This window comes from Tinamus guttatus, unplaced genomic scaffold (assembly GCF_059628265.1).
Source record: "Tinamus guttatus ecotype Peru unplaced genomic scaffold, ASM5962826v1 Tinamus_guttatus_pri_ptg000004l, whole genome shotgun sequence".
Lineage (NCBI taxonomy): Eukaryota > Metazoa > Chordata > Aves > Tinamiformes > Tinamidae > Tinamus > Tinamus guttatus.
Genome location: NW_028288538.1, coordinates 2,861,509 through 2,888,728, shown reverse-complemented (window position 1 = coordinate 2,888,728; position 27,220 = coordinate 2,861,509). Strand labels below are relative to the sequence as shown.

Sequence of the window (27,220 nt, the reverse complement as noted above, 5' to 3'; positions counted from 1 at the left end):
GTTACAAGAAGCTGGTCTGAGCTGCTTAGCAGAAGGGCACACTGCTTTCTAAACAATCTCTAGTGAAGCTACTCTGCAGGAACTCGTACAGGGCGTCTAGGGATCCATAATAGAATTCTAACATGGAATTTTGAATTCTAACATGGAATTAAAAACTAGTTGCCACCCTGAACGAGACCTTGTGGAAGAAGGTGTTGGAGCCCATGGCAAACTAGAGTTGGGAGGGCAGTGCAAGGCCTTGCAAGTGCCCTTAATGGGCTTGGCCATTTTTGGCAGCTTTTAAGGAAGGCTTTCAAGAAAAAAACAGGGGAAAAAGTAAGTCTGGAAACACTGCAAGGCAGAAACTGTGCATGTGGTAATGCTTTTCCTTCCTGGGCTGTCCTGCAGTGGACTTGGCAGTGGAATGTGCCCATCAAGGCGTGTTCTTCAACCAAGGGCAGTGCTGCACGGCTGCCTCACGAGTGTTCGTGGAGGAGCAGATATACCCCGAGTTTGTCAAGCGCAGCGTGGAGTACGCCAAGAAGCGACTTGTTGGAGACCCCTTTGATGCCCGAACTGAACAAGGGCCCCAGGTAACTGTGTGCCTGAGAACAGTTGTCCTTTGGTTTTTGGTTAAGCTTTTATTTAATTCTCCTTGGATAAATATTATCCTTGTGAATATGGTCCCAGCAGAAGCCCTGAGGGGTGAGTAATGTATCATGGCTTTATTTTTCTTTCTATTTTAAATACCAATTAATCACAACTGTTGAAATGTTATGTTGTATTTCTTTTTTTTAACACAAATGTATTTAATTGAGTTCTTAGCCAGCTTTATGCAAGGCGCTGTCTCGTGTCCCTAGCACAGTAATACAAAACTTGTTTCAGGGAGGATTGGAGAGGCACAGATGACTGCAGCTGCAGAAACCATCATTCAGCTACTGGGCTGTGTTGCTGATGACAAGTAGTTAGAGCCTAGAGGCCCAGGAGTCCCCACTTTCCCTTTCCTCTTCTGCTGCCTTAGGATCCTTTGGTGAGATTTCAGCTGAATTAGAAAGAAGAACCGTGAAAAACCAATGTCACAGCCAGTCTTGTCAATGCTTTAGAGCCTTCATCTTATTTCTTCCTTCCAAAGTGCTCTGAGCTGTGCTGGAGAACTCTGGAGGAAGATGATGCTAGGGTAGCCCTTCAAATAATGCTGCTATTTGCTACTAAAACAAAAGGGGGCATCACAGAAAGCTGTAGCCTAGGTCAGCTGTTCCCAGTACTATGTTTTTTTACCTTGATAAGGGCTACAGGATTCCCCAGAGAAGGGATGTCCTGGGGACATCCGCCTCTATCTGGGGCTCTTGGCTTATCCACACTTGATACGTATGTGGCAAAACCTCCCTGCGTATCCGTGTGCATGGGGATACGATCATGCATGTCCCCTGCTCGAGCTGGGGCTGCATCTAGCCCTAAAACTTGCCCAGGAGATCTCAAACTGTTCAGCTGCCTTGCTAGGGAAATATTCATGTGCTGGAACCTGTTTCGGCAGAGAAAAGCTGACCCTCAAATTGTTCCAGGGTCTGCCCTTACCTTCTGCTCAGGGCTCTCAGCTTTTCAGGTTTATTTGCGTTTTTTGAAGCAGTGTCAGCTTAAGCCTTGCCTTGCTTTCAGTAGCACCAAGTGAACTGCATTTATAGTGGGTCTCACGGGGACCCCTTTCGGTTGCCTGCTCTGATAGAGACCGCTGACTTCACAGGAACGGTGCCTGAAATCACTCCCTGAAACAGGGAGTACTTATGGGCTTTTAAAAGGGTGAGCAGAACATGTAGGGCTGGGCTGCTAATTTCAGTTCATGCATCTGCCCCAGCACTTGTCAGGGCCTGTCAGAGCACTTCCCAGAGCTGCTGTGCCTAAGGGATACTCCTTGCAACAGAGCTATAATTAAGGGTAACGGTAAGTGAGGATAACAGGTAACGGTAAGTGGTGAGATTGCAAAGACAGCCCGTTCCTCCTTTATCCTGTTTTAGCTGTTACACTTGTAGCTAGGAGAGAGAGGACTCCCCCAGCATGAACTTGTCTGCCTGCCAACTGTCAAACCCAGTGGTGAGGAAGGTGTAGTGAGAGTGGGAGGAAACTGCTAACCCCAAGCTTTCATGTGGCTCCCAATGCAAAGGAGCAATCACTTCTGCCCTTGCAATGGTCACTGGAGCATGTGCTGTGACATGCAACACACAGGAACTCAAGCTTAAAAATGCAGAAGAGTGAAATGATGCAGTGTCACAAGGGCTCAAAGAACCTCCAAACGTAGCAAAGGTTTGCACCCCCTACCCCAAAGTTACCCTTCTGCTGTAAAGACCTGCATCAGGTTCTCTTCTGTTCTTGAAGTCAGCTGCTGTGCTTAGAGCTGAGTTTTGTTTTGAACCCCCAGAGAGGGGAAGAATTACCAGGAAAAAAAAAGCTTCCTTTTCTCCTTCAGAACTGAATTGCTTTAGATCCAGGTCACTGCATTTATTCTTCTTCTGTGGGTCACGGTGAACATGCGGAGTAGTGTTACTGAAAATGGGCCACCTTGTGCTCTATAGACCCTATTCTGGGACGATCACTGGGTTAGAAGCCAACAGCGTGAAGGTATTGGAGAAGCTCTTAGGTTGAAAATGGTTGTAACCCGTGATCTTTATGGTCCTATATCAACTCTGAGAGTTTACAGCCACTGAACAGACCAAAGAACCTAGACAGTTCCAAGGCAGGTGCAGGAGATGCTGAGTGGTGCAGGCTTTGGGCTCATGCTCTGTGAAACCAAGCGAGGCCTTGGCTAAGCATAGTGCTTGGAGCAGCTGCAGAGACCATGTGAAACAGGACAGCGTGGGGTGACACTCAGTACCGCCCCGCCAGAGTTGATATAAACTGCTCCTAAAAACATGGGCCTGTCTGCAGCTGCTTCTTCCTTTTGAACCGGACTGCAGAACTGGGTGATTCAGTCTGGTATAAATCAGCCTTTTCACGAGTGGGGAAGAAAGGCAGATTTTTCCCCAAATCAGTTTCCTCATGCGGAATACTTTGCATTGGCATGGATGCTCATGGCATGGGTCTGGAGGAAGGGCTATGTGGGCTGCAGGGTGAGTTATGCTGATCCAACTGACCTGTTCTGATCAAAATTAAGTCAAATTTAATCAGCATTGTGCAGAAATGAGACGTGCTGCTGCTGTGGCTTCTGCAGAGCTCACGTGAGTCTGAGTGTGTTGCCTGGCTGGGAATTCAAAGGACACCACAAGAAACCTGAGGGGTCAGGACTGTTTGATTGCAGTGCCAACCTCAAATGTACATGCAGGGCATTTTTTAAAGTGGATTCCTGGAAGTTGTGTCACAGGAAATAATGAAGTAAATGTGCACAGGCGGCAAACTGGTTAACCAGTGTACTCCAAAACTGTGAGCAGCAGACTGCAATAGACCCGAGTCCAAATAGAAGAGAACAGGGATTAGACTAGAACAAGACTAGATTAGTCTTACTCTATCCTGCGATTTGGGGACTATTTGGCTTCATCTATAGGAAGAAAATAGCCCTAAAGCTGCCCTATAGCACTTAGTAGCCACAAGTTATTCATCCTAAGCCTTTTCACTTGATTTTTAAATACCAAGTATTTTTCTTAGACTACAGATATTTGTATACTTTAAGACAGAGCTATGAGAGCAGAATGTAACCGCAGCCTGTTCAACCCAAGTGTGGGATTATTCTTTAAGATTACAGATGAGAGGTTAGGAAAAGGAAAAACTGCTCTTGCAGTCTTGCCTTGAAGGAAAATGTGAAGAACTGGGAATTCTCAGCATCACCATGATCTTGTAAGAGCCCTCTTCTCTTTTGAATTAGATGGATTAATAGTAGAATTTTCTCTACATCATCATATGTTTTCAATAGAAATCAATACTCAAATTAAACTATAAATAATAAGGGAGTAGGGGGCAGAATTTATGCAAGCCTTGCAAGCTCTAATTACAATGAAAAACAGTTCCTCTTGCATGCCATTTTTTACAAATGTTTTCTTTCCCTGGTGTCTTTTCATCTAACTATAGTTTGCCTTGCAACAAGTTACAGCTGTATAAATATCCTTGTTTTGTTTTCTGTGATGTGAAGTAGCTGAACTAGATGGATCTGGATCACAGACATGCCAGGATGGAAAGCACTTGCAGATATTGTTTACATTTGGCAACGAAGCAACTGGACAAGCAGACAACATGTCTGACACCTGCCAAACTGTTCATGTGATACCCTGTAGCCTGCGTGAGGGCACTCGTTTTCTCATGGAGTAACGTGTATTAAATGTTTCCTTTGGTTTCATTTTACACACAAGAGAACATGAGCGCTCAGTACCGAGTTGTCCACAGGGCTCATGGTGTGCACATCTGTGTGGCAGGACATGCGCTGCTCTCCATGTTCCCTCTGCACCAGAAGGACCCAAAGGACGCCCTCCTGGAGCTTTGATCTTTTCCTAAATGCTCAAAAACTTGGATTGCGTGTGGCCGGGATTAACAAGGAACAGGATATAGTCTGTAATCTGGAGGGGTTGTGTGTGGAAGCTCTGATATTCAAACAGTCCCAACTGGCTCTGCTGAAATAGAAGCAGCTGCCTAGGGAAGGGTATAGAACCGGGGCAAGCATTTAGAGATAATTGGCATTCGGAATAACCATCCAGCCTGCTCCTTGAGCCCCAGTGGCAGGATCTTTTGTATAATTTGCCTCCAGGAATTTCTCCAGGTTTTCACTAGATTTTTTTTTCGTTTTTTAAACAGCTCTGTAAGTCTTTTCCCACCTGCAGCGTGCTGTGATGGGGTGCTTCATGGCTCAATTACTCAACATGCAAATAGCCACATCCTTTTGTTTGAAACCCACCGATATAGCACTATGTGTGGGCACAAGAGGAGTACCCGCACTGCCCTCACAAGGGCTGAGGGTTTGTGCATCTCTTCCCAGCACACGGGACTCGGGGGGCTTGTGGGGTAAGCGGGGCCTCCCGGCGCAGGAAGGGGGTGAGCAGTTTGGGCAATTAAAAGTGAGGATATGGAGGTGCAGTCCTGCCAGTTCAGAAAAGCAGAAAATGCTGGGATGCTGCTGATCTCAAAGATATGTGAAAGATGATTCTGATATTAACAATATAGCTTCAGTGCAATAATTGTTCCGAAACCACTCCTCTAACAGGGCTTATCTTTGTGGCTGTGCGGAGAGAGATAGAGTGAGAGCTGGTTGGGTTCTTCCAGCTCTCAAGCTGGAGCCAGGTGCCTTTGGGTGAAGTTGCATGTTATAGCTAAGCTGGCTTAACATTTATCCTGCTTCTTCCTCCTTTGCGCTGATTCTGTTACTCATCTGACCCCTTGCTGAGCTGATTCAGCTTGGTAGTCCAGCAGAAACCCACCTCAGACTATTCTTATTGTGCTAGTGAGCTAAATCAGGGCCTGGAGAAGATTAGGAACGTCCCAGGGCTCGTGTAAGCTAAGCCTTGGAAATGCCTATCTGGGAGGTGGAGGAAGGGGAAGAGTGGGGAGACCCCTTCCATGTAGCAGCAAACTGTTAGATCAAATGAATCCACCACATGTAACTTCACCTTGAATTTTCCATGGCTTAGGGCTATGCCCACGTCCTATTTTTCCCCCCACTCATTGTATGAATGCACATCTTAGAATGGTAAATGAGATGTAAACTTACCCAGTGTACAGTACCCTGCAGACACAACCCCCTGAGGTGGCTCCAGCAGGGTTCAGTCTCAAACACAGTGACAATAAAGGCCCTGCTCTTCCTTTCCTTTTGTGCCTGACAGATTGACCAAAAACAGTTCGACAAAATCTTGGAACTGATAGAAAGCGGGAAGAAAGAAGGCGCTAAGCTGGAATGTGGAGGTCTTGCCATTGAAGACAGAGGCCTCTTCATAAAACCCACTGTGTTTTCGGAGGTCACTGACAACATGCGCATCGCCAAAGAGGAGGTACAGTGCAAGCAACCAGAACCCTGAGGGGCATTTACCCCTGTAAATGATAAAGCAGTTGTAGAAAGGAGACGTTGCCGTGGTTTGAAGTGAAAACCTGACAGAAGGGTTATTTCAGGCTGCGGTGTCCTAAAAGGCACCTAATGATGAAATCTGTGCATCTGCAAAGTGGGCTTTAATCTGGGGGCTGAGAGTGGGAGGAACAAATGTGACAGAAGGAGGACAGCCAGAACAGGCAAAAACACTATCAAAGAGTTTTGTTTTTTTTTTTATCTCCCTGTGTAATTAATTGCCATCACTTTCCTACTACCTTTCTGCTTTTCTCTGTTTTCGTTTTGTTTTTAAAAAGGGAAATAGCCCTGTGAGTTTGCTCACCATACAATAACAAACCCAGATATTAACATAGTGGATAATACTGTCCTAAAGCATTTGGGTCCCATTTTGGGAGAATTTGATATAATGCAAAATATAAGCATATGCCTTACCTAGACATGGCTGCTATAAATACTGCTTCTGAATAGCAAATAGTGGTGTTGGAGGGATTTCTGAACGAATCTGTGGTCTGGAAGTTTTAAAGAAATAACTGAAACTGTTGCAGGCTGGAGCAATTCTATGTCTTTGTTTTTCTGCCCCATAGCTTGAGAGGTTTTTGAGACAGAGCTGGGTTCTTGCGCTCTAAACAGGCTGATGTTTGTGCATGCCAAGTGCTCTTAGAGACATGAAACGGCCCCGTTAATGTCCTTGCTCATTCAGACTGTGAGTCCGGGAGGGTGGAGGTTTTTGCTCCACCGTTTTGTAAAAGAGAGTTGCAGAAAGGTGGGACCAGAATGCTGGGACCTAAAGCTGGTGAGTAGGGAAGTAATGAACCCTGCTCTATCGCAATCAAAAATCTTTTCCCAAGTAGTGTTAGCATCTGAAATAATCCCAGATTCTGTTCTCGTGCTGAAATCTCCCGAGGCCGACCATTTTTTTCCAGCATGAAAATATGGCCAAAACCAGCAAAGTGCAGATCTAATACTCTGGCTTTCATTATTCATATGGAGAAAAATTGAACAAGCTGCATGTGATTAGATCTTGTGATGTTCCTTTGAAATATAGTTAATCTACTTTTCATCATATTCCCCAATGGAAAATAAGTAGTTGCCAAGGTCCAGCTGGCACTTGTATTTTATAGTTTAGCCCAGCACTTTTTATGGGGCTGCTTACTCTTCACTCCTGGCAAGATGTTTAGATGTCTCAGATCTGCCACAGAGTCTCTAAGGAACCTGGGAAAGATATCCGTGAGTCTGAGCATGAGTTACATTCTAAAAATAGAGGGAATAAAAACTGAAAATCCCATGACAGGTCTTTTTTTTTTTTTTTTTTCTTTTTTTAATGAACTGTCTCCAAATCCCGAGTCATGATTCATGAGCCTCATCCAGTTTCATTCATTTGCAATTTTGTTGGAAATGCACATTCTTACTTTGCCTAGGAGCAAGACTCCATATAATTACCTGGACCTTCTAAAATGAAGGAATTTTGAAACACCTGCATAAGCCTTAAAGGCCATGCAAATTCCTGAGTGGCTCAAGGTGGCACAGGTGAGACTGCATCTCAGGTTCAGCAGGGGATTGTTGCCCTGCAAGACCACACAGGCCAGAAAACTGCCCTGCCTTTGGTTCTAGACTTGATGAGAGACTCTGTGCCAGAAATCACAAAGCACTGTGTGTGCAGGATGCCTTTATATTGGCAGCCAGGATGCCAAGTTTGTGGGGAAGCACATACACAGCATTTGCACCGAATGAAAATAAACTGCCTACACTTACAAAAGCAAAAATAAACCTGAGCACTTGCAAAAACGGAAATTTATTAATTACTTCTTGGGTATACTCTACTAGTGAGTCCAAAAGGAGAATGACTTGTAAATGTAGAAGGAATGAATCATGTGAAACCTCTGCTCATTTTGATTGTTATAGATGACTCTGCACGTAGATTACAAAGCCTTTAGAATCTGAAGAAAGCAGCTTAGTTGCTGGATCTTTGCATTTACAGAACATCACTGTACTTCCTTTGAAGACAGTTTCATTGGTAGTTCCCAAGAGACTCTATCAGTGATTTCTGGAGGATATTAGGATTGTTCTAACATTTCAGATGCAGTATCCAAGCAGAGCTTTTGATTCTAATTACTTAAAACTAGTGCAAGTAGTAAAGACTTTCATGTACTAATGTTTAATTGAAATGTACAGATTTTTGGACCAGTTCAGCCAATTATGAAGTTCAAGAGTATAGAAGAGGTCATAAGAAGAGCCAACAGTACTGAATATGGACTCACGGCCGCTGTGTTCACAAAGAATCTGGACAGAGCATTAACATTAGCTTCTGCATTGCAGTCAGGAACTGTCTGGTAAGCAGTGTGTGACCTGAGTGCGAGCTGGGTTGTGTATTTTTGCTGGGAGGGGAAAAGGGATCTCTAATGTAGAAGCCTGTCTAAATGCTGGAGGTCTGGTGCATTAGTTGGCTGTTTTAATTCTTGATATTCTGCTCAGAAGCATCATGCATTCATCAAAATCAGCTGGTGAGAAGGCCAGGCAGTCTGGAGAGAAATGGACTGTTCATTCAGTCAGGGTAGTTTTTCCTCTGCAAAATTTTGAATTTGATAGGGGACTTTACCAAGTTTCACTAAACATGATAGCCTCCAAAGTCCATAGTATTCAGAAAAATGCAATTTTGATTATCTTTAGGTAGCATTAGATCAGCTCTTAGACCTTGCACAAATCAGTATGGGCAGTAGATGGCATCACATCACTGTCTTGAACACAAGTAGATATTTTTGCTCGCAAACATATAATATATTGGTATTGGTTTAAAGACAAAAATGGAATCTTCTCTTTTTTCCACTGAAGATGGGAATTTGATCTGATTTGGGTGTGTACCTAGGATCAGTTTTAAGAGCTGGCACCAGGAAAATCTGTCTGTTCAGATAATATTTACATAAAAGATAGGATGTTGGGCTTTGAAGGCTACATGTGCTGTACCTGAAGTTGCATCGGTTGCAACAAGCCGCTGCATCAAGCCACCCCTGGCCTGCTTCAGCCATGTGATCTCACCAGGATGCTGAGGAAGTGTCAGCTCTAGCAATTCAGTGTTTACCACAGTCCAGCTCTGATACAGTCCAACTGTTTTTGTCTACCCGCAATTGGAAAGTGGGGTCTGCTTATGAGTGTTACTTGGCCTTCTGGTGAACTTGGACACTTTGGAATCTGTTTCTGTTTAAACTAGGGAGTAGGTTGGGCTTTCTGTTATATCTAAGAATGACTCAGAACATAGCATCAATTCCAGCTCAAGCATGAATGACTTGGCTATTAGGGATTGGGAAGTGAGACAGGAGTCAGATTCTGAATATCACTCAAATGTTTTTCATTTCTGTAGCATAATAATATATTTTTTTGCTAAAATCTAATTTCTTAAGTGATCAAACTGTGGAAAAAATGACAGATATCAGCCTCTCTTAGTGTTATTTTTGTCATTATCTTGTTTTTTCTTGTCTTTGACAATTGATATTTTTATTACAGGATCAACTGTTACAATGCGCTGTATGCACAGGCTCCTTTTGGTGGCTTTAAAATGTCAGGCAATGGCAGAGAGCTGTAAGTTTGCTCAATATTTTGTTTATATGTGGTGATAGGTACAGTAACAGTTGTGATGTGATGAGAATAATGTTGAATTTGCTTTTAAACCATCAGGCTTGAAACTTGTTGCACAGAGAGGTGCTAGGACATTCGCTGCAGTACAGCATGGTTGTAAAGCACAGATTTGAGAACATGAGTGGTGCCTTTGGGAGTCTTTCATCTATTTTATAAACCCTTAAACACTCGCAGTTCAGTCAATTCCACTTGCATTTTTCCTTCATTAAATTTTCAGATCAAGGAAGAGGAATGACACCCCAGCCTGGGGCTGCTCATCCCCACCTCAGCTCTGCACCTTTATGCAGCATCCCACTAGCTGCATCTCACTTGACAGCCCTATCACTGATCCTGTCTGGATCTCTTATGAACCCTGATTTTCTCAAGGTGGAGCTAAAAGAACAATCTCCAAGCTCATTCCTCCTGCCATGTTCCAGGTTTGCTATTGAGTTAGAGAAGGACTCTCAAGCCCTCCTCCGCAGCCTGATCTGTTGCAGCATGGCCACCAGACATTCCATATAATAATTGGAAAAGCAGGTCATCCTGTAAGCTAGAGGAAAAGTTGAAAAATAGGTTTAAATCTTAATTTTGTTCTACAGCAGAGAGGCAGGTTCTATTACATCACTTGGAAAACTCTTCAGAGGAATCGAATGCACTTCTTTCATAAGCAGATGTATTTCCAGGAGCAGTTTCCAGGAGCTGCTCTGGTTTATCTGTGGGCTGCTTCGAGTTGTTCAGATGCCTCACATGCTAAGCACAGCAAATGAATGAATCCTCACAAGGGATATACATGTTGAGACCTTATGCTTTAGCCTGCCTGATTGCCTGACTAATTAAAGGATGTCAGGGGGTTGTCCCTTGGGCAAGGCATGGGAAGGGTGCCAGTTCCCAACAACTAAGACCTAATGCAGTGATTTGGTCTGACATCACTTGGCATTTTTGGAGCAATGCAACTTTCTAGGCTGAATCATAGAGCCCACTCTGCCCCCCTGATATTTGGTATCTTGTAGACAGAAGCTTATTTCCTATGAAGGAATAACTATAATTACTGTGTCATCACCAATAACTCTATTCATGGGATGTTTCTACAGGATCTCACAATGCTACTCAATTTTCACTAGCATCATCATGCAGGTTACTGTGGCCAGGAGCATCAGTGTTTCCTTCATGCCAGGCAGAGTGCATTAGTATATGTATATGTGTGCATGTACACAGTGATAATTAGATACATTGGGCTAAAATGATAGCTGGAGTATGTTAGTCCAGATCTGGTTTTAAATGGTCTGATATTGTTTACAGCAGCTGTTGATCTGTGACTAAGTTCCACTTGTGTGGAAGCCTCTTATTTTAGGGCGATCTATATTAACAAGCTACAACTGTTTGTCCCTTTCCCTCCTCTCCCTTCTTTTGCAGTGGTGAATATGCTCTGGCAGAATATACTGAAGTGAAGACGGTCACCATTAAACTCTCCCAGAAGAGTCCGTGAAAGCAGAAGGCCTAAAAGTGCTGACACTCTGAATGTGACACATGGGGGACGTGTTCAGAGCAAGGGGGAGGGAAGGGGTAGGAAGGAAAATGGAAACAGCCCTTGTTTTGGAGACACATTTTACCTTATTCCTCTAGAAACACTGAATCTCCTGGACTCCATTTTGTCACCTGGCTCTTCAAACGCTGATTTAACTGACCCTCCTGGCAGCACAGCACACTCTTGGACTACGCAAGTCCCCGCTGCGTATGTGGGTGCTACCAGTGCTTGAAATACTGGCCACTGTCTGCAGGACATCTGCTTTTCAGGCTGTGCCCCTGAAGGACTTGGACATCAATGGCATGTTAGGGTGACTTCTGGTGCCATTAGTGTGCATTGGTGAACACCTTCAGAGGCCAGCGGGCTTCGCTGGCGCACCTGGACTTGAGCGGTAAGGCCAGGATAACTGAAGCGACAGAGTTTGGAGTTGACACAGTTGACGACTGCAGTCAGAGTTTTGGATGGGAGTGCAAGTTTTCACGGAAGGTTCTGTAAAGCAACTCTGTTTGAAAGAGCTCTCTTGGTCTCTCTAAAGATGCACGGATCCCCCATACTGGTGATATTCTAGCCCTGAATGAAATTGTGGGAGTTTCTTAGACGACTACTTTGGGGCCAGTATTTCACCCAGCATAGCTAGAGCTTAAGGTGTCCTTTGAACTAGATGTTTTGGTGTACATGCACACGCGTGCTACAAATGTGATCTATTGAGTTGCTAGCCCCTCTGGCTCCAGATGAGTCACAACAGTGTCTCAAAGCTTCACTACAGCACTTTCTGCAAGAGGATTTTGCACTGTACTTACCGTGATGACACAAAATTGAACGCTAAGCATGTAGCATGGTGGAGACCCTTGGAAAACATCCAGGGTACCAAGACCCAAGCCAGTCTTTCAGATTTGGGCGGGAAGGAGCAAAAGAGCTGCAGGAAGCTGCCTTGCTCTCTCTTTCTCTGTCATTTTCAGACTGTGAGGACATCTCCTCATTTTTGAGCCAGAGCTAATTATGTGAGTAAAACTCACATAATAACTCAAAATTTATCCTCTGTGCTTCTTTCTCCCTTATGAATGTAGCTTAGAATAGATTTCTGAAAGTGCGGGATGAAAAGGCAGGTGCTCCCGAGCACATTCTCAATGCTAAAGATGTGGGTGTACAAACCAGTTACCTATGGCTGGACTTAAAGGTGTCAGCAGCTGTGCAGTAATTAGCCCTGTGAGTGCCGTCATCTTGTGGCAAGCAGAGAGAAGGTGAATCTTCACTGAGAGAAAAATTACCTTAAATTTATTCTTGTTTACAGCTGTATATGCATGCACACAAATAGCATGCATGGAGCGGCTGTCACTCTCAAGTTTATGCCCTGATATGTCCTTCAGTAACTTCTTTGCATGCCCAGACATTGCTTACTTCAACTTAATGAAAAGCCACATGCTGTGTTTGGTTCCTAAGTTCCTTCACCCACCCTGATCCTCTCCTGAAGAACCACTGGAAAAACCCATGGGAAGCTCCATCTCTGGGCTGTAAGTTGGTGGAAATTAGTGGTGTCAGCTGGTGAGGAACTTCAGCTGACCCCATTGGGTTAGTCCTCCAAGAGCAACCTGAGGCATGTTCCTTAGTGAGTATCTACAGGTCTCTACAGAGCCCTGGCATAGATCATTGCTTGGAGCCTTCCAGATGTCAGGGCTCGAAGCAGAAATGCAGGTTATGTCTCTATTCTCTGAACCAAGCAAGGATTTAACTAGCAGCTTCCCTTCATCGGAGATGTATCCGGTCAGTACAAGTGCTATTGCATGTGTGGACCTCTTTTTTAGAGGGAAGGAAGGTGGGTGGTGATGAATAAGGAGAACATCTGCACGGGCCTAAACTTCCTCATTAGTGAACATTAAAATTGCACTTGGACACCGCTAATTTCTCAAACGCCCTCCCTGCAAGAGCTGTGCATACCTAGGTGCCTGTCTGCCCACGGATACACGGGACGGGGCTGCCGCAGGCCAATCTCCCCATCCAGTGACGAAAATGTCCTCCCTACCCCATGGAAGGCCAAATGGGTAAATTGTAAATAACTTTCTATTTTTGTAATACACTTAGAGTGCAAATATCTTCAGACAAATGTTTTACTTTTGCCTAGCTCATGGTTTTCTAGGGCTGCAGTCAGACAATAGGGAGTGAGGCAAATAGTAAAAGGCTGGTTATTTTGATGTAGCTTCTATATTCATTTCTGATAAACAACAGTTGAAATTGAAATAATCTGGAACTCTTAAAATCCTAGTATTTTGCCTTTATATGTATAATGTATATTTCACCTCTTTTTTTTCCCTATCAAGTTTAAAAAAAGTCAATGTATCTCTTATTGTATAAATCAGGGTTTGACTCTACACACTGAATTTTCTAAGTTATATAACACTAGACACTAACTTTAAAGTAACCCCTTAGAGGGTATATATTCCTTCATTGCACAGTAAGGCTTTCATATGAAATACTACTTTTTTTTTAAGAAAAGAACTATATTTATAAATTAGGATACAGTTAATCTAATGTATTTTTATAGTTACATGGAAATCCTATGTTTAAACCTCATGTATATATTTAGAATATGTGTATCTTTTTGTAATAGTTCTCTTGTTCCTAATAAATGTTTTAACTTTGTGGTATAGTTTCTATATGCTCTGTTCTGATATTGCCCAAGGCTGATGGGGGGACACACTTCTACTGACTTTACTCCTCTTAACAGAGAAGTAACTGTAACTTTTGTGTACGCTGATTAGTGCCTTAAGAAAATTCTAGCCCCTCTAATGCAAACTTCAGGATCGCTTCCAGCAGCATGGTACTTCCACTCCATCCTCCAGTCTCTGTTTTTCATTTCTTCTCTGAATTTGGCCCATTGTGTCAATAAAAGTGAGCGCTGGACAGGATTAAGGTTTCATGTGTCTAGAACAAAATGGCCCTGTCCTGCTCCATTTGCAGGGGGCTCTTCCCCAAACAGCGCTGGTCTGTTCCCCTCCATCCAGCGGCCCAGCAGGATTCCCCAAACAGGAACATGCCCTGGGCTCACGAGGGGCAAGGAAACTTCAAGGTACCTTTTAGAGGGCTGAATGTGCAGTGTGTTCGTGTGCTTGTGTATGTGGGGATTCGGTATCTCACGGGGGGACCCGGAGGGAATCTGAACTTGAATTCACTTCTGCATTTTGGGGAAGAATAGCCTATTTTAAAACGGGCAAGGGAAGTAAAGTGGTGAAGTGCGGTCAGGGCTCCACAATGAAAAGCTGGATCGTGTATGTGCTAGCTGTATCATCTTTTTCTTCTTAAGCGGTGCCATTTCCAGTAAGCGGGGTGGGGGAGGCGAGCTGAGCTGCAGGGGGAAGCACGACTTCGTCCAGTTCCGAGGCAGATGGATCCTTCTCCCCTTCGGGTGTGAGCCCGATAGGGAAGACTCCAAAGGGGCCGGGGACCATGCAGCCGGATGAGGCTTCCCGCCTTGGTCCGGCTCGCTAACCCCATGGGACACATCCATTGCTTGCATGACTCTGCTCCACCCATTCCTGTTCCTATCTCATTTCCCCCACGTGCCGCGCGAGCAGGGAGGGAGAACGTACTGGTATCCCTGCCTTTCACCCAGTGTTTTCTCCTTGCATCTGACATGCACATGTGAGAAAAACACCAATACCTGTCAGCTCCCTGCCTAGAATAAGGCAGAGCCCTGCAGGTTCTGCACTTGCAAACAGTATTGCTCAGAAGCTCTGATGCTGACCATCAGAAAAGTGAAAACTGGAGCTGCAAAGAAATGATAGTGAGGGATATAACGGATGGAGGCATAAGCCAGTGATGGAATTTTGAAAGAAAAAAAAATGTTTTTCAGCTTGCTTATCTGGAGAAATTCTTGTTCAGGGAAATTACAGTGTTTATCAAACTAAAGACAAAAACAAGTGATGTGTTTTTTTTCCAAGAATTGGTCTGAAAAGGCTGTAAGGAAGGTCTGGACAAGAGCCAGGCTGTGACGCCTACAAGGCAGCAGCCTGGTGTAACAGGTGCCAAAGGGGCAGCGCTGCTACGTTGCAGCAAGAAGACGGGGTCACGGGCACTCAAACCCAAGCGAAAGCACCGACAAAGACCCATCCTCCGATCTACCTCCACCCTCACAGCACAGAAACACCCTAGGGCAGAGCCCTGACTGAACAGTGAAGGAAAACGGATGCAAAAGTGGTGCTTGCAGCACGTCCAGTGGGTGGGGAAAAGCTGTGCGTGGCTTGGGAGAGTTCTTGGTTGCAGGAAAGGGAAGGGAATGTGATCGGGAAAGGCGGGAGCAGCACAGGAGAGCTCGAGGCTGCTGAAGGAAGGGGGCAACCTTGCTTCGCCTTCTTCCCTAAAGCAGAAGCCGTGAGAGGGGCTCAAATACATTGTGCATCAACACTTCTAAAACCAGGACTGTGTGGAGAAACAGAGACGCCTGAACGACCAGCACGGGCACTAAGGCTGCACAGGCGCCCTGGGGAATGCGTGGCTGGGGATACAGGGTGGGCGCCACAACGACGCCATCCTGGGAACTCACTGGAGAGATAGGGGCTGCTCCCGCTTCAGCCGCCACAACTCCAGATGGACCTTTGGGAAACCAACACAGAAAGAAAAGAAATACTAAAAAAGGGGGGGAAAGCCACAAACGGTGTGAGTGGGCTGGGGGTCCTGCTCGGGCACAAGATGGAGCCCCTCGGCCCGGGCGCGGAGGCCGCCGGGACGGCGGGGCCCACGGGCGGGCGGGCCCTGACCCCGCGCCGGGGCCGCTGGCGGAGGAGGCGCCGCGGCGCTTCTGCCCCGCTCCCTTTTCCTTCCTCCCTCCGCCTCCCGCCCCGCAGAGCGAGGCGGGCGGGCGGCGCCGGAGGAGGCGGCGGCGGCGCGGAGAGCCCGCGGGCAGGAGGTAGCGCGGGCGGCACCTGCCCCGCGCCGGGGCTGCGCTGAGGGGGGCGCCGGGCGGGGCGAGCGCGCACAGAAAAGGGCTTTATACGAGAAAAAAAAAAAAAAAAAAGGAAAGGTAAAAGTTGAGAGGGAGTTTTCTCGCAGGGCGGGCGGCCGAGGAGGAGGGAACACAGCATGGGGCGCTGCCGGGAAGCCGATACCCCGTCCCGGGAGCCGGCTGGGGGAAAGGAAATGCCCGAGAGGAGCCGCGGGGAAAGAGAGAAAGAAAAACACAAAACTTCCTTTTATGTAAGAGCGGGAGCGCGGCCGTTGTGGCCGTTGGTGACGGGCGCCGTTGGGGCCGCTGGCAGCGCGCGCCGCTGCCGCCCGGGACGCGACCTTCCCCCCTTCTCCTCCTCCTCGTGTCCCTGAGTGGAAATGGGGGTCTGGCCGCCGCGGCTCCTGCCCTCGGCCGGGCACGGTGCCCCGTGGACCCTGCGCTGGCCGCCTCCCCGCAGCTCCTCACAGCCGCCGAGAGCTGTGACCTCCCGAGCGGCTCGGGGATTTGCATAGCCGGTGAGCAGGGAGCTCCCCGTTGCGCTAGCAACATGGCTTCGACGTCCAGGTGCAGCCCCCCGGGCCGCTTTGGGGCACGTGAAGGATCCCAGGGGCTGCTGGCACCCACGATGGTGGCATCCACCCGCCTTGGCGTGTGACGTGGCCCTCTGCGCCTAACACAGCTCCTCAGTGGACTTCTCGAGAAAGAGTAGGTGGTTTGAGCAGAGAACTTGTTTCTGGAGAATTGCCCTGAGTTGGGAGGTGACCTCTGGTGAGCTGTGGCATGTGTGGGTGCCCCACTGCACTTGGATGTATGTTCTGCGAGGCTGGCTTGGCCAAGAGGAGGATCTCAAGATGGAACAGACATGGTTGGAAAGGCTGGGGACACTTGGAGAGCCACCTTGGCTCCAGCTGTCCTCTTTTTGTTTGCTTTCGTGATGACCTTCCCTGCAGAGCCACCCACGTCCCTGAGCATTGTGTGTCCCACCGGGCCATGGGCTGCAGTTGAGGGTGACCTGCCTAGGAGCGACAGGAGCCTTCACTGAGCTCTGGAAAATGCTCCATAATGAACGATGCTACCCATGGAAAACACCTCCTTTAGGAAAGCAGGCATTGACTTCTCTGGACATTAGCTGAGAGTCGTCAGTAATGGAGTCTCAGGAGAGAAATTGGGAATATGTGAGATGGGATGTGAATGAGTGTTAGGGTGTCTGCCATCTCGCTCATGCTCCTTCTAAATGAGCTTCTGCCCAGCCTGTAGCATCCCAAGTAGTCCTTTTCTTCGAGGAGTTCTTTATACCCAAATAACACTAAAACATGTTTGCAAGTGTTACAGCTGAGCTCGAGGTGTTGGTAACTTCAGGTAAAAGCATTTTAGGGATGTTGGTTACTGTCTATACCAAGGTAGTGATAGGGCTGTGCAGGCAGTGCTCCTTACAGGGACTCTTGGTGGCCATAATACATCGATGGTTAAGGCATTTAGCGTGTGAGTCGCAGTGAAAGGGAACTGGCTATCAAAGTCACTCCATTATTTTTCCGGAAAGTTCTTGCCTTTCCCTCCATGTGAGGCAGAGCATCAGCCTGGGCAGCGAGTTGGGTAGAAATCCAGAAATTGGGAATATTTTTCAACCTCTGTGGTGCATACTGACCCCAGTGCAGTATTTGTTCTCCTTCTATGCTACCCGAAGCATTTTTCCCACCTCTGAAAAGCACCAAAAAACAAACAGCAGCCGGTGGCTGTCCCCACGGCGGGCGTGCAGGGGACAGGGCTGCATGGAGTACGCGGTTGGGCTCCTGCTGCTGGCCGCCACAGCTCAGGGGTCATCCAAAACGGAATTTAGCTGTGCCCAACCTCAAAACTCAGGTGTTTGCCTAGAAACTACTGATGTAGCATTGGGTAACGCTGTCAGTTCCTTGTTAAATCCTTACGTTATGAAGGGGGGAGTAGGAGGTTGCTTGCAGAGTGATGAAGGATGGGTGTATTTTTATACCCCCCTTGCTCTTTGGTCCCAGCCCAAGAGACCAACTCTCCAGGCAGGTTAGTTCTGTACTTGGCTCTCGCTGGCCAGCTTGGCGGGTTAGAGACAAACCAACTCTGATCAAAACTGTAGCATCACAGCCATGCAAAACTGCAGCATCACAACCCCAGCCATGGGGACGTCTAGACCTGGCGGTGAGGGACGTCCTGTCGCCTCTGAGAGGCTTTTACGGACTGAAGCTGAAAGCAGAAGCTGAAGGGACAGTGATGCCGGGCGGGCACACACTGCAAATTCTCCCCAGTCTTGACCTCGGTGGAAAGTGCATTAAGAAACAGAAAGCTACAGGTGGGCAGCTTGAAAGTGGTAAGAGCCCAGAGATATCATCAGAGGTTGAGCCCTTCAGTCTTCCGCTGCCTCCTGTGCTGCAGTTTGGGAAGGAAGGCAGCTGTTAAGAGCACCCAAGGGTCTGATCTGCCTCCCTGCCCATGTAGGAAGGAGCCTGCTGTTCTGCAGTACTAGTGTTCTCTGAAATGACTGGGAAAACGAGAAAGAAGCTTGTGTGTTCCCCAGAGCTCTGTTTTCTCTCTGTAGAGGATTGTCTCAGTAACTGCTTCAGTATTTTTCAGTTTCTCACAGTAGTCATACAAGAGTCACAGTCATCTTTGTGAATGGGAAAGATTTTTGAGGTAGCATTTAGGATTTTTCCAGCTGCACTGCATCACTTCAGGGCTCTGAATTTACACTAGCTTGTGGAGAATCAGAAAGTGCAGCTGTGACCCCCTGCCCACCCCCTCAGACCAAAGACTCAGCAGCCTTGGCTGGGAAAATTGGGAACGTTACCTTTCCTATAGTGGAGACATTGTTAGACTCCTCTGTTAATTCACATTACGCTATTATATAACTAATTGTATATATATTTGCCTGAGATAATCAGCGCATTTCTCCAAAGTGATACTAGACAACTGTGTTTGTAAGTACAGGGGAATCAGCCTCTTGCAACTTGTCTACTAGAAGGATTGATTTGTTTTGTTGTTTGTTTTTATGCAGGGACATGGTGTTGCTTCGCCATGGCGCTCACTAGCAGCAGCCCTCTTTTGTACCTACTCGACAGAGGTCGTTTGGTTTTGACAACACTATCTGGCTGGAAGTGCTGCAGAAAGTTTGCTTGTTGAACCTTCACAACTACGACCCAGAATGTACTGGTGTGTGGGAACGGAGGGAGCCGCTGTTTGCAGAGCGAGCAACATGGATCCGCAAAATGGTAACTAGAACAACTTCTTCTCTTTCCTGGTTGCATGGGAGCTGAAGTTTTTAAGGGATTTTTTTTAGGTACCCAGCTTCTGCCGAATTTCAGCAAAATTTAAATATATGAAAAGTCTTTGAACGATCTGGTTGCTAATCTTTGAAAATCTATAAAATGTAACAAGCAATATCACTTGCAAGGAGAATGATGTTGAACTATTCAGGAGGTAATAATAGCACTCCTCTGAAGAACAATTTTCTCTGAAAGCTACAGATTTAGTCAGGGTATGCATCACATCTCCTCAGTTCCTTAATACGTTTTACAAGATCTGTAGTTTTTCAGCATGTGAATGCAAATATGTTCCCAGCCACTGAAGCAGTGAGTGTTCAGGGCATGAAAGCTGCTAAAATCAGAGCATCATTTCTCAGGCTGAACGGATGCTAACCTACTTCAGTTTTACTTTCAGCTTTGATTGAGTGACTTGCAGTGATTCTTTTTTATCATCAGTTGGGATTTGGATGTCTGCGTTTATATAATGCTGCAAATCCGTAGGTGGAATTTTCTCTTTCAAAGGCATATATGCTTTAAGTTGTTTTCTGTTGATTTTTCTTTTTTTTCCCTGAAGAGCCAAATTATTTTTGGATGCTTGTTAGCACTGAAATCCTCAGCTCCGTGTGCTCCTAAATTTCCCTGAGCCAAAACCCAGTTGTGTCTCTGCATCAAGAACCGGCCTTCTGCTTGTTGTATAACGGTATCCCCCTTGCAACAAACAGTTCATTAGGAAGCAACATCTGCGTTTTACGTGTGGGCTGAAGGTGTGTTTGACGCTCTCTAGTGAGTAAGCAGGCTTCAGTGCAAGCTAATGTTTTTGCAGCCTTATTTTGGATTTTATCAGCAACTATGAAGCAAAATCTGTTATTTTATTCAGAGGCCTTCTCATCTTATTCAAAGACATTTCTCACCAGCGTCACAGGGAGCTCTGGGAACTCTTCCCCTTCTCCGTATGTATTCTGCTTATTCTGTGATACTGATCTTTTGGTTTTCACTTTTGATAATTAGCATTTTATATTTCGATAGTGGGCAGGAGCATTTGGTTATTACATATCTTTGAAATCATTACATAATATCTCTAGAGTTTTTCTCTGGAAGAAATTATCTCTGCTTGAATATTAAGCTACGAACCGTGATAATAATCTTAACCTGCAGCAGTGATTAGGAAGTGTTAAGTGTAATAGTGATTTGACGAGTTTTTCTCACTGTTTAAAGATACAGTAGATAAACAAATTAGTTCATGAATAAATAATTAAGAAGGAAAAAGGTATAAAAACATATTTTCTATGTAATGAGTTCAGTTTTTGTTCTGTGGACTTTCTTATGTTCTTCTGTTATGTAAATGTATTCAGTTAAACTGGAGGCATACAAAATGTGTCAGTAAAATCTTCTGTATTTCCGTGTATGAGTTAGTTTTATATGATAAATAGTTTTGGAAGCCTGACAAAGTGTTCTGAGGAAAGCTTAAGATCCGTCCGCTCCTCTGTTGGATCCGCTCGTTATGAGCTTACTGTACATGTTGAAACTCATTTTGGTTTCTGGGTTGTTTGATTCCTGCCAGGAATACTTGTCCTTAAGCAGCTGCTCCGCTCCCAAAGTTCGGCGCTCCGCGCTCGGGTGCCGTTACACAACCGCGCGGCCGGAATGCAGTGACTCACTCGGCCGCCGCATCTGACTCTATTTACAGGCCCTTCTTGATGGTCTAGATGCAGCCTGTGCTTCCCTTCTGCAGTGCTGCAAGGATGTGCACCTGGTAGAGCATCCTGTTGGCATCTCCCTCCCCTCCTCAAACCCTGCTTCCCCGCTCCCAGGTTCGTTCCCGGGATGGTAATTAACCAAAAGAAATCTCCTTCCATTTGTGAAGCTGGGGGAGGCTGCAGCCTCTCGTGGATCAGGGTTATTTTAAACCTGGTGAACGAGCTCTGCGCAGTGGAGGGATCACAACACGTTTCTCGTAGGAAATAAAATAGAAGCCTGAAGATATCACAGTGTGAACGTCTAGGACTTGGAGAGTTATCTTCCTTCTAGCGGTTGGTTTGTTTCTTTGAATTTTACAAAATTTTACAGCTAGGAATTAATTCTTGTATGAGTTTCTAGGAGACAGGTCAGCAGAGATGTGGGAGAGGCATCACTGTCTCCGGACGTGCAAGAATACTTTTGTTACAGAGCTTCATCTCTCTCTCAATGAGAATTGTATTCAGAGCTCCACCGTGTTTGTGTGCTTGTCGCATGCGTCTCTGAGGGGGATTGGGCTCTTGTTCAGATGCACCAGAGGGTCTCTCTTCTCCTAAGTCTAGAAATGAGTATTGAAAAGCTGTGTTATATTGCAATGTAAGTATTATTGCATAATTAAGGGCAGTGGTACAAATAGTTCTTTGGGATTTTATCGCTTCTTTAGAGGTGTTATGTGAATGAACCTTCACAGCTTCTTTGAGGCCAGTGTGCTGTAAGCAAGCCACTCCAACAGGGAAGGACATGTACAGTGTGAATGGAAAAGGACATAGATGGTGAAACTGGAGAACAAATGAGTAGCCAGGATATAAAGACCTGCCTGGCATTTGGAGCAGACCAGAGGCTCATAAAGTTCTACTTCAGAAGTGCCATGGGGACTCTGCAGCTTACAGGCCTCTGTTTTCTGTCAAAGAAGCAGCCCATGAGAGTGGTGCCTGCCAGGCTGCTCTGCGGCGCAGGACGGGCCCGTCGCTGCCTGTGCCCCCGCTCCGAGAATCCCTGCAGGGCCAGCAGCACCGAGTCCTCCTTCCCTGCAATGAAAGGGTCCTTTTAAGCAGAGGCTGGGCCTGGGAATGGCTGCTGCTGCTTACAGAAAGTTTCATGAGTCGTAAGTGTCAACTAGCTCCTAGCAAGGGAGACACATTGGAAACAGCCTCTTCTGGGGCACGGAGCTTGGCACATCCAGCATCGTGCCCGGCTTGCGTGGAGGTGCCATGCTGCAAACGGGGCCCAGGGCTCGGAGCAGAAGGCCCGAGACTTTCCCTGCTCTTGCTCTCTGTTTTGTGCTTTCCCGGGAACCCCAGGCTCTCAGTCTGGCTACGTGTGAAATCCACTGAAAAAATAAAAGTCTACAGGAAGAACCTGACTTCGTTATAGCAGTGAAGTCAACAGAGCCTGCCCATTGCTGGTGTGCACGTACCTAGTCTCCAGGTAGATCTTTGCTGTTGTTTCTTCCTACGTCTACATGGTTGTTTTTGTTGTGTTAAATGCAAAGGGCAGGAATTTGCTTTTGCCACTGTGAATATTTTTGCTTATAAATCTTTTCTTTACCAAAGAGAGGAGGAAGGGAAAATCAGTTTTGCAGCAGCACTGCTGCAAACCTCTGCTTCTCTTGAGTCTCATGTAAACCTTAAGATCTTTATATCAGCTGTGTGCATGGGCTGGGTCTTGGGGCACTTGGACTTAGTCCCAGTCATGGTACAATGCACCGTGCAACATGTGTAACTGTGTGGGTTGCCTGAGGTCCTGCGTAATCAGACTAAATGAACCTTAAAGGTTTCTGCTTTTCCTCCTGTTTGTTAATCTGGCAGTGAATTTGAGACCAAACAGTGGATTAGAACTATCCCTACAAGCAAAAAGAAAAACTATTAAAAAGTCGGCAAAAAAGAAAGGTATTTTAGATGAATTAGTCTTAACTTATATATCCTCCAGAAAGAGAAGGAGGAAATGCTAGGCAGAAATAGGAAGTACACGAGCAGAGCAGTAATAGGCTTGTATTTTTAAACCTATTTAAATACCCCCTTTATAGAGAAGTGGTGAAATCTCACACGGAGCCAGACGCTAAGGCAGACGGGCAGTGGGCACCGGCGCACGTGTGGCTGAGGCTGCTCGGGGGCAGCCCCGTGGCAGGGCCACATGCTGCAGCATCTGGCAGAGCTGAGCCACGGCCTCCCAGAAGAGCAGGGAACGCTGCCGCGCGCCAAATGGGGCACTAGCCTAGGAAATAGGGATTTTCGGCGTAGGGATAATATGCACTGTTCTTCAGAACTACCCTTTGAAGATATTTTATGTTTCAGAATTCAGGCATCAGAAAATAACATTTGCTTTTGGAAACTGGGTCTTACGTGTGTGGGAGTGCTTGAGGAAGGGGTGTACGAGCAAGCTGAACTTGCTCACCTGCAGGACTGATGGGGCTCGGGGGAGCCAGGCCCCGCTGGAGTCACTGGGGTGTTGAGGGGCCCTTGGGTCCCAGCTATAAAGCTGGGTGGGAGCACAGAGCTAAGGGGACCTAGAGGCCGTGGGAAGCAGGACGGTGGCAAGGAGAGCAAGCAGCAACTTTCCGAGAGAAATCTAATCCCAGTTCTTCACTAGGAGCACTCCTCATTGGGCACGGAGTCAAACCTCAAACCGGGTGTGATTTACAGCCCATGATAAATCTTCAGTCTTTATCTGGGCTATACCTGGCTTTATCAGCCACTATTTGGCTTTATTTTTCATCCTAAGGTTTGAAATATTGGCTGTGTGTTACAGTAAAATGTAACTTGGGACCGCTGCTATCAAAAAGCCCTGTAAAACCAAAGATAAGGTGATAAGGGAAGCAAAGAAAATGCCTTGCACTTAGAAGTGAGCACAAAGACTCCTTGACTACCCTGTTGCGATTATGGAGCCATTGTCAGCAGCGAGGGCTGTCGCTGGTCACAGCTGGAGCAGTGTCCTCAGCTTCAGTGGGAAGCAGCAATTGATGATGTTCACACAGACACAACCTTTGCTAGGCCTCTAATTGATTTATCATTTTGTCAGTGATGTTGCGGGTCATTTTATACTTGCATTAAGAAAAGTGCTATGAATTCATTTGTTTGTCCTCTCTGAAGCCTCCAGGGGCCTGATCCAAAACCCATTAAATTCTTTGCACTGGCATGACAGGCTTGGGGCCTGGTCTTTGGGGAGTGTTAGGACATTAAGTCTGTGGTTTGTTTGTTTTTCATTTCTCAAATCAATAAAGAGGCTGCCAGGGCTCTGCTTTGCAGCAGGCAGTGAGCTCGGAGGAAACGTTTGCATTGCAGATGAGCGGTGGGGATGCGTTTTTATGCCATCTAGCTGTCAGCCTGCTATATAGGTGAAGCCTATATCCCTAAATAGGTTCCATCTTGGGTTTACATTACATTAGGCTGCTATTAATTCCGTTCCTGAAACAGAGTCTGTGCGTTCATTAACGGGGCAGCAATCTCTTGTTTGCAAGATCATGTGTAACCCTGTATATTTATATAGAGCACTCACACCAGAACTGTATCCGCTCTTTGAGTCCATGCGTCACTCTCACTTAAAGGGAGGACTGACTGTCTTTGAGTATGTAAAAATAACACTGTTGATTTAGTAACGTTTTGGGGATTATGCGACAGTTTTTGCAAAGAGCCAACCCAGGGTGATATAACCCGGGATGTTTCTATAGATTATGTGCTTTTTGCAGGACCATGTACCAGCAGGGAAGGAGTTAGTAGTCAGGACAGCCCTCCCCAGCACAGAGGGGACACAGGACAGCTTCCCTGCACAGGTAAAAGGGATGTGCAGCTCCGGACTGGCGGTTGGGTTAATCCTGTGCCACCCCGGGCGATGGGAAGGGGCTGGTCCTTGGCAGAGAGAGCCCTGGGAGCCAGGAGCAGGAGCTGGATGAGAGGCTTAATTCACCTCCTAGCAGTCAGTACACAGCTTGCAAACGTGAGGGTTCACATCCCAGACACAGCTGGGGAGAACTCCGTCCCTGGCTGCCCACGGCGCCTTTGCTCTGCAGAACCGAAAATCACGGAAAAATAACGGACCAAAGCAGTGACTCAAGCAAGAAGCCTGGATAAATTTAGCTCAAATATTCTCGGTATGTTTGTGGTTGCTGTGGAAATTACATCACTGCTTGTTTTAATGATCAGAATATCACTTGGAAACTGCCTGGCTATCTCGAGAAGAGCTCAGAAGGAAAACTTTTTGAAGTATATATGGCTGGAATAACCTCTTCTGCATTTAGGTGGTTTTGGGGGTTCTTTCTTTTATTGCCATCTTTTATTCCCATCTACAGGTTATTGCTGCTTTATTGAAAAGCCACGGGGTTTAGAGCTGATACTCTGCAGTGCAATTATCCACCTCACATTAAAATTCTCTCTAGTGAAGAAGATTCAAAAGGATGCTGGTAATTGCTTAAGACAAGACCTCCTCCAGACTCTGCCTGCTCATCTCTCTGTCTTGCACATCAAAGAGCCTTTGAAAAAGCCTTTATTTTTGCATCAAACGGGAATATTCTTTTTTAAAAAGTAGTGGGCAGGATCCCTTCTCAGATCTCAATTGTAGCTTTAGAAAAGAAGTCTAGCTCCTTAAGTGTCTTGTAATTGTAGTCACCATTCTCCACTGCCTTGAACCTTGGACCTTTTACACCTTGATAGGATGGGAATAAAACCTATGAAATCAAAGTCCTTGATGGTTGTACATGGAGAGTAGTGATTTGCATGGGTTGAATCAGGTTCTCAGATGCACTAGGTTTGAATTCATCGTATGGTGTTAACAAGGGGATGAAAATGCTCTTCCTGATGTTGCCTTCTGTAGCTCAGAGCAGCCACATAAAAAAAGCATGGGCTGCAGTTGGTTCATGGCACATGCCTTGATCTGAGCAGGGCATCCTGCTAGGCAGAAGCCTCATGCCTTAAAATCAGTGCTGATTTACTCAGAATTCAGGAAGCCAGAGGGAAGTTTTCCCCCGTTCCTCTGTCCGCAAGCAGGGGCAGCTCTGCCACTTGCCGGGTTTGTCGTGAGCTGCGGGAGGGTTTTGTGTTTCTTTGCAGCCCCCGTTAAACCTCTGGCACACGTCGCTTCGCAGGCTCACGCGGGCCCAGCGCGGCCTGCTTGGCCGCAGCACAGACCTTTTTATGGCACTTTCTTTTGTTCCATGCTCAGCTGCTAAGGTAATCTGCCCTCCACAATCCTCTTTCCCAGAAACCTGTGTCTCTGAGGGTCTCTCCTGCTTTCCTGGAAGCTAGTGGGAATGCTTGCATGGAGCTGGATCCAAGGCTCTGTCTCTCTGCTGCTTTACTTCTCTTTTCCAGAGCATCACTTTCCTACGTATCCCCTTCGCAGCTGCTGCCAAGGGGCCTGTGCGATTCCCTTGACACAGCCATAGCCTCTATCCACATTTTCTTTGAATCTGTGTACAGCACTTGCAGATGATCTAATCTAGAGCAGTTCCTGTCTAGGTGGTGAATAAGGGCTGTGGGTGGCCAGGAGGGTCAGCCCTGCTGTTGCCCTCCTGGACCCTGCGCAAGGCTGGTTTGAAATGAGCTGGCTGGTCTGCTCCTGCTGCGCCTCTGGAAAGCTCTTCCAGAGCCTCATTTTTCCCAAGCTTTAAACTCTTCTAATTGGCAGCTGAAATGTTTATACCCTGCTCATAAATAGCTCTTGCTCCCCCCTGATGTCTCCCTCTGGATGTACTGAAAAGCAGTAGTCCTATCCCTATCCAGCCTTAATTTTTCCGGGCTAAACAAGCCAAGTGCTTCTTAGCTGTGCTCGTGTAATTAGACATTCCTTTCTCCAGTCATCTTTTCCATCTACCCCAGATTCTCTTAAACTTCCTTGAATGTTGTAAAGCAGAGTTACCCATGGTATTTTAAATGTCTTTTGAATGTTACTCTTCTGATGAAAGCCTGAGTATTAGGGAAACCAAGAAGTTTCAAAAGAAACGAAAGTCATCTGTGAAAATATATTTTATAGAGTTTCAAATGGAAATCCAATCTTGGCTTGGATTTCATGGTTAAAAGACTTGATTCAAGTGGACAGGAGCAATCTCACCAGAGACACCTTCTGTGATTTACTAGTTCTCCCTTTCCAACCATGCCTGGAAAGGGACATGAAGAAAATCCAAAAGAGTAATCATGCTTGTGTGTGCTTAATATATATCTTCC

At 46.3% G+C, this 27,220-nt stretch overlaps 2 protein-coding genes across 4 annotated transcripts in view; both read left to right on the top strand.

Moving 5' to 3' along the window:
* ALDH1A3 (aldehyde dehydrogenase 1 family member A3) overlaps nucleotides 1-11,160 on the top strand; it is a 34,594-nt gene extending 23,434 nt beyond the window's left edge. Inside the window, 5 exon segments of the mRNA XM_088539674.1 lie at nucleotides 388-572; nucleotides 5,772-5,936; nucleotides 8,162-8,319; nucleotides 9,488-9,562; nucleotides 11,012-11,160. Of these exon segments, the coding sequence (XP_088395800.1) occupies nucleotides 388-572; nucleotides 5,772-5,936; nucleotides 8,162-8,319; nucleotides 9,488-9,562; nucleotides 11,012-11,084 (656 nt within the window). The 3' untranslated portion in view covers nucleotides 11,085-11,160.
* A 7,980-nt stretch (nucleotides 11,161-19,140) lies between these two features.
* The window catches only part of LRRK1 (leucine rich repeat kinase 1), a 69,600-nt gene continuing 61,520 nt past the window's right edge, over nucleotides 19,141-27,220 (top strand). For 2 of the 3 annotated variants that reach the window (XM_088536829.1, XM_010215759.2), the window contains exon 1: nucleotides 19,141-19,298. In XM_088536829.1, coding sequence (XP_088392955.1) covers nucleotides 19,232-19,298 — 67 coding nt within the window. In that variant the 5' untranslated portion in view covers nucleotides 19,141-19,231. Of the gene's footprint in view, nucleotides 19,299-19,889; nucleotides 20,282-27,220 lie in introns of those variants that run through there. The other variant, XM_010215760.2, reaches the window with a different exon arrangement.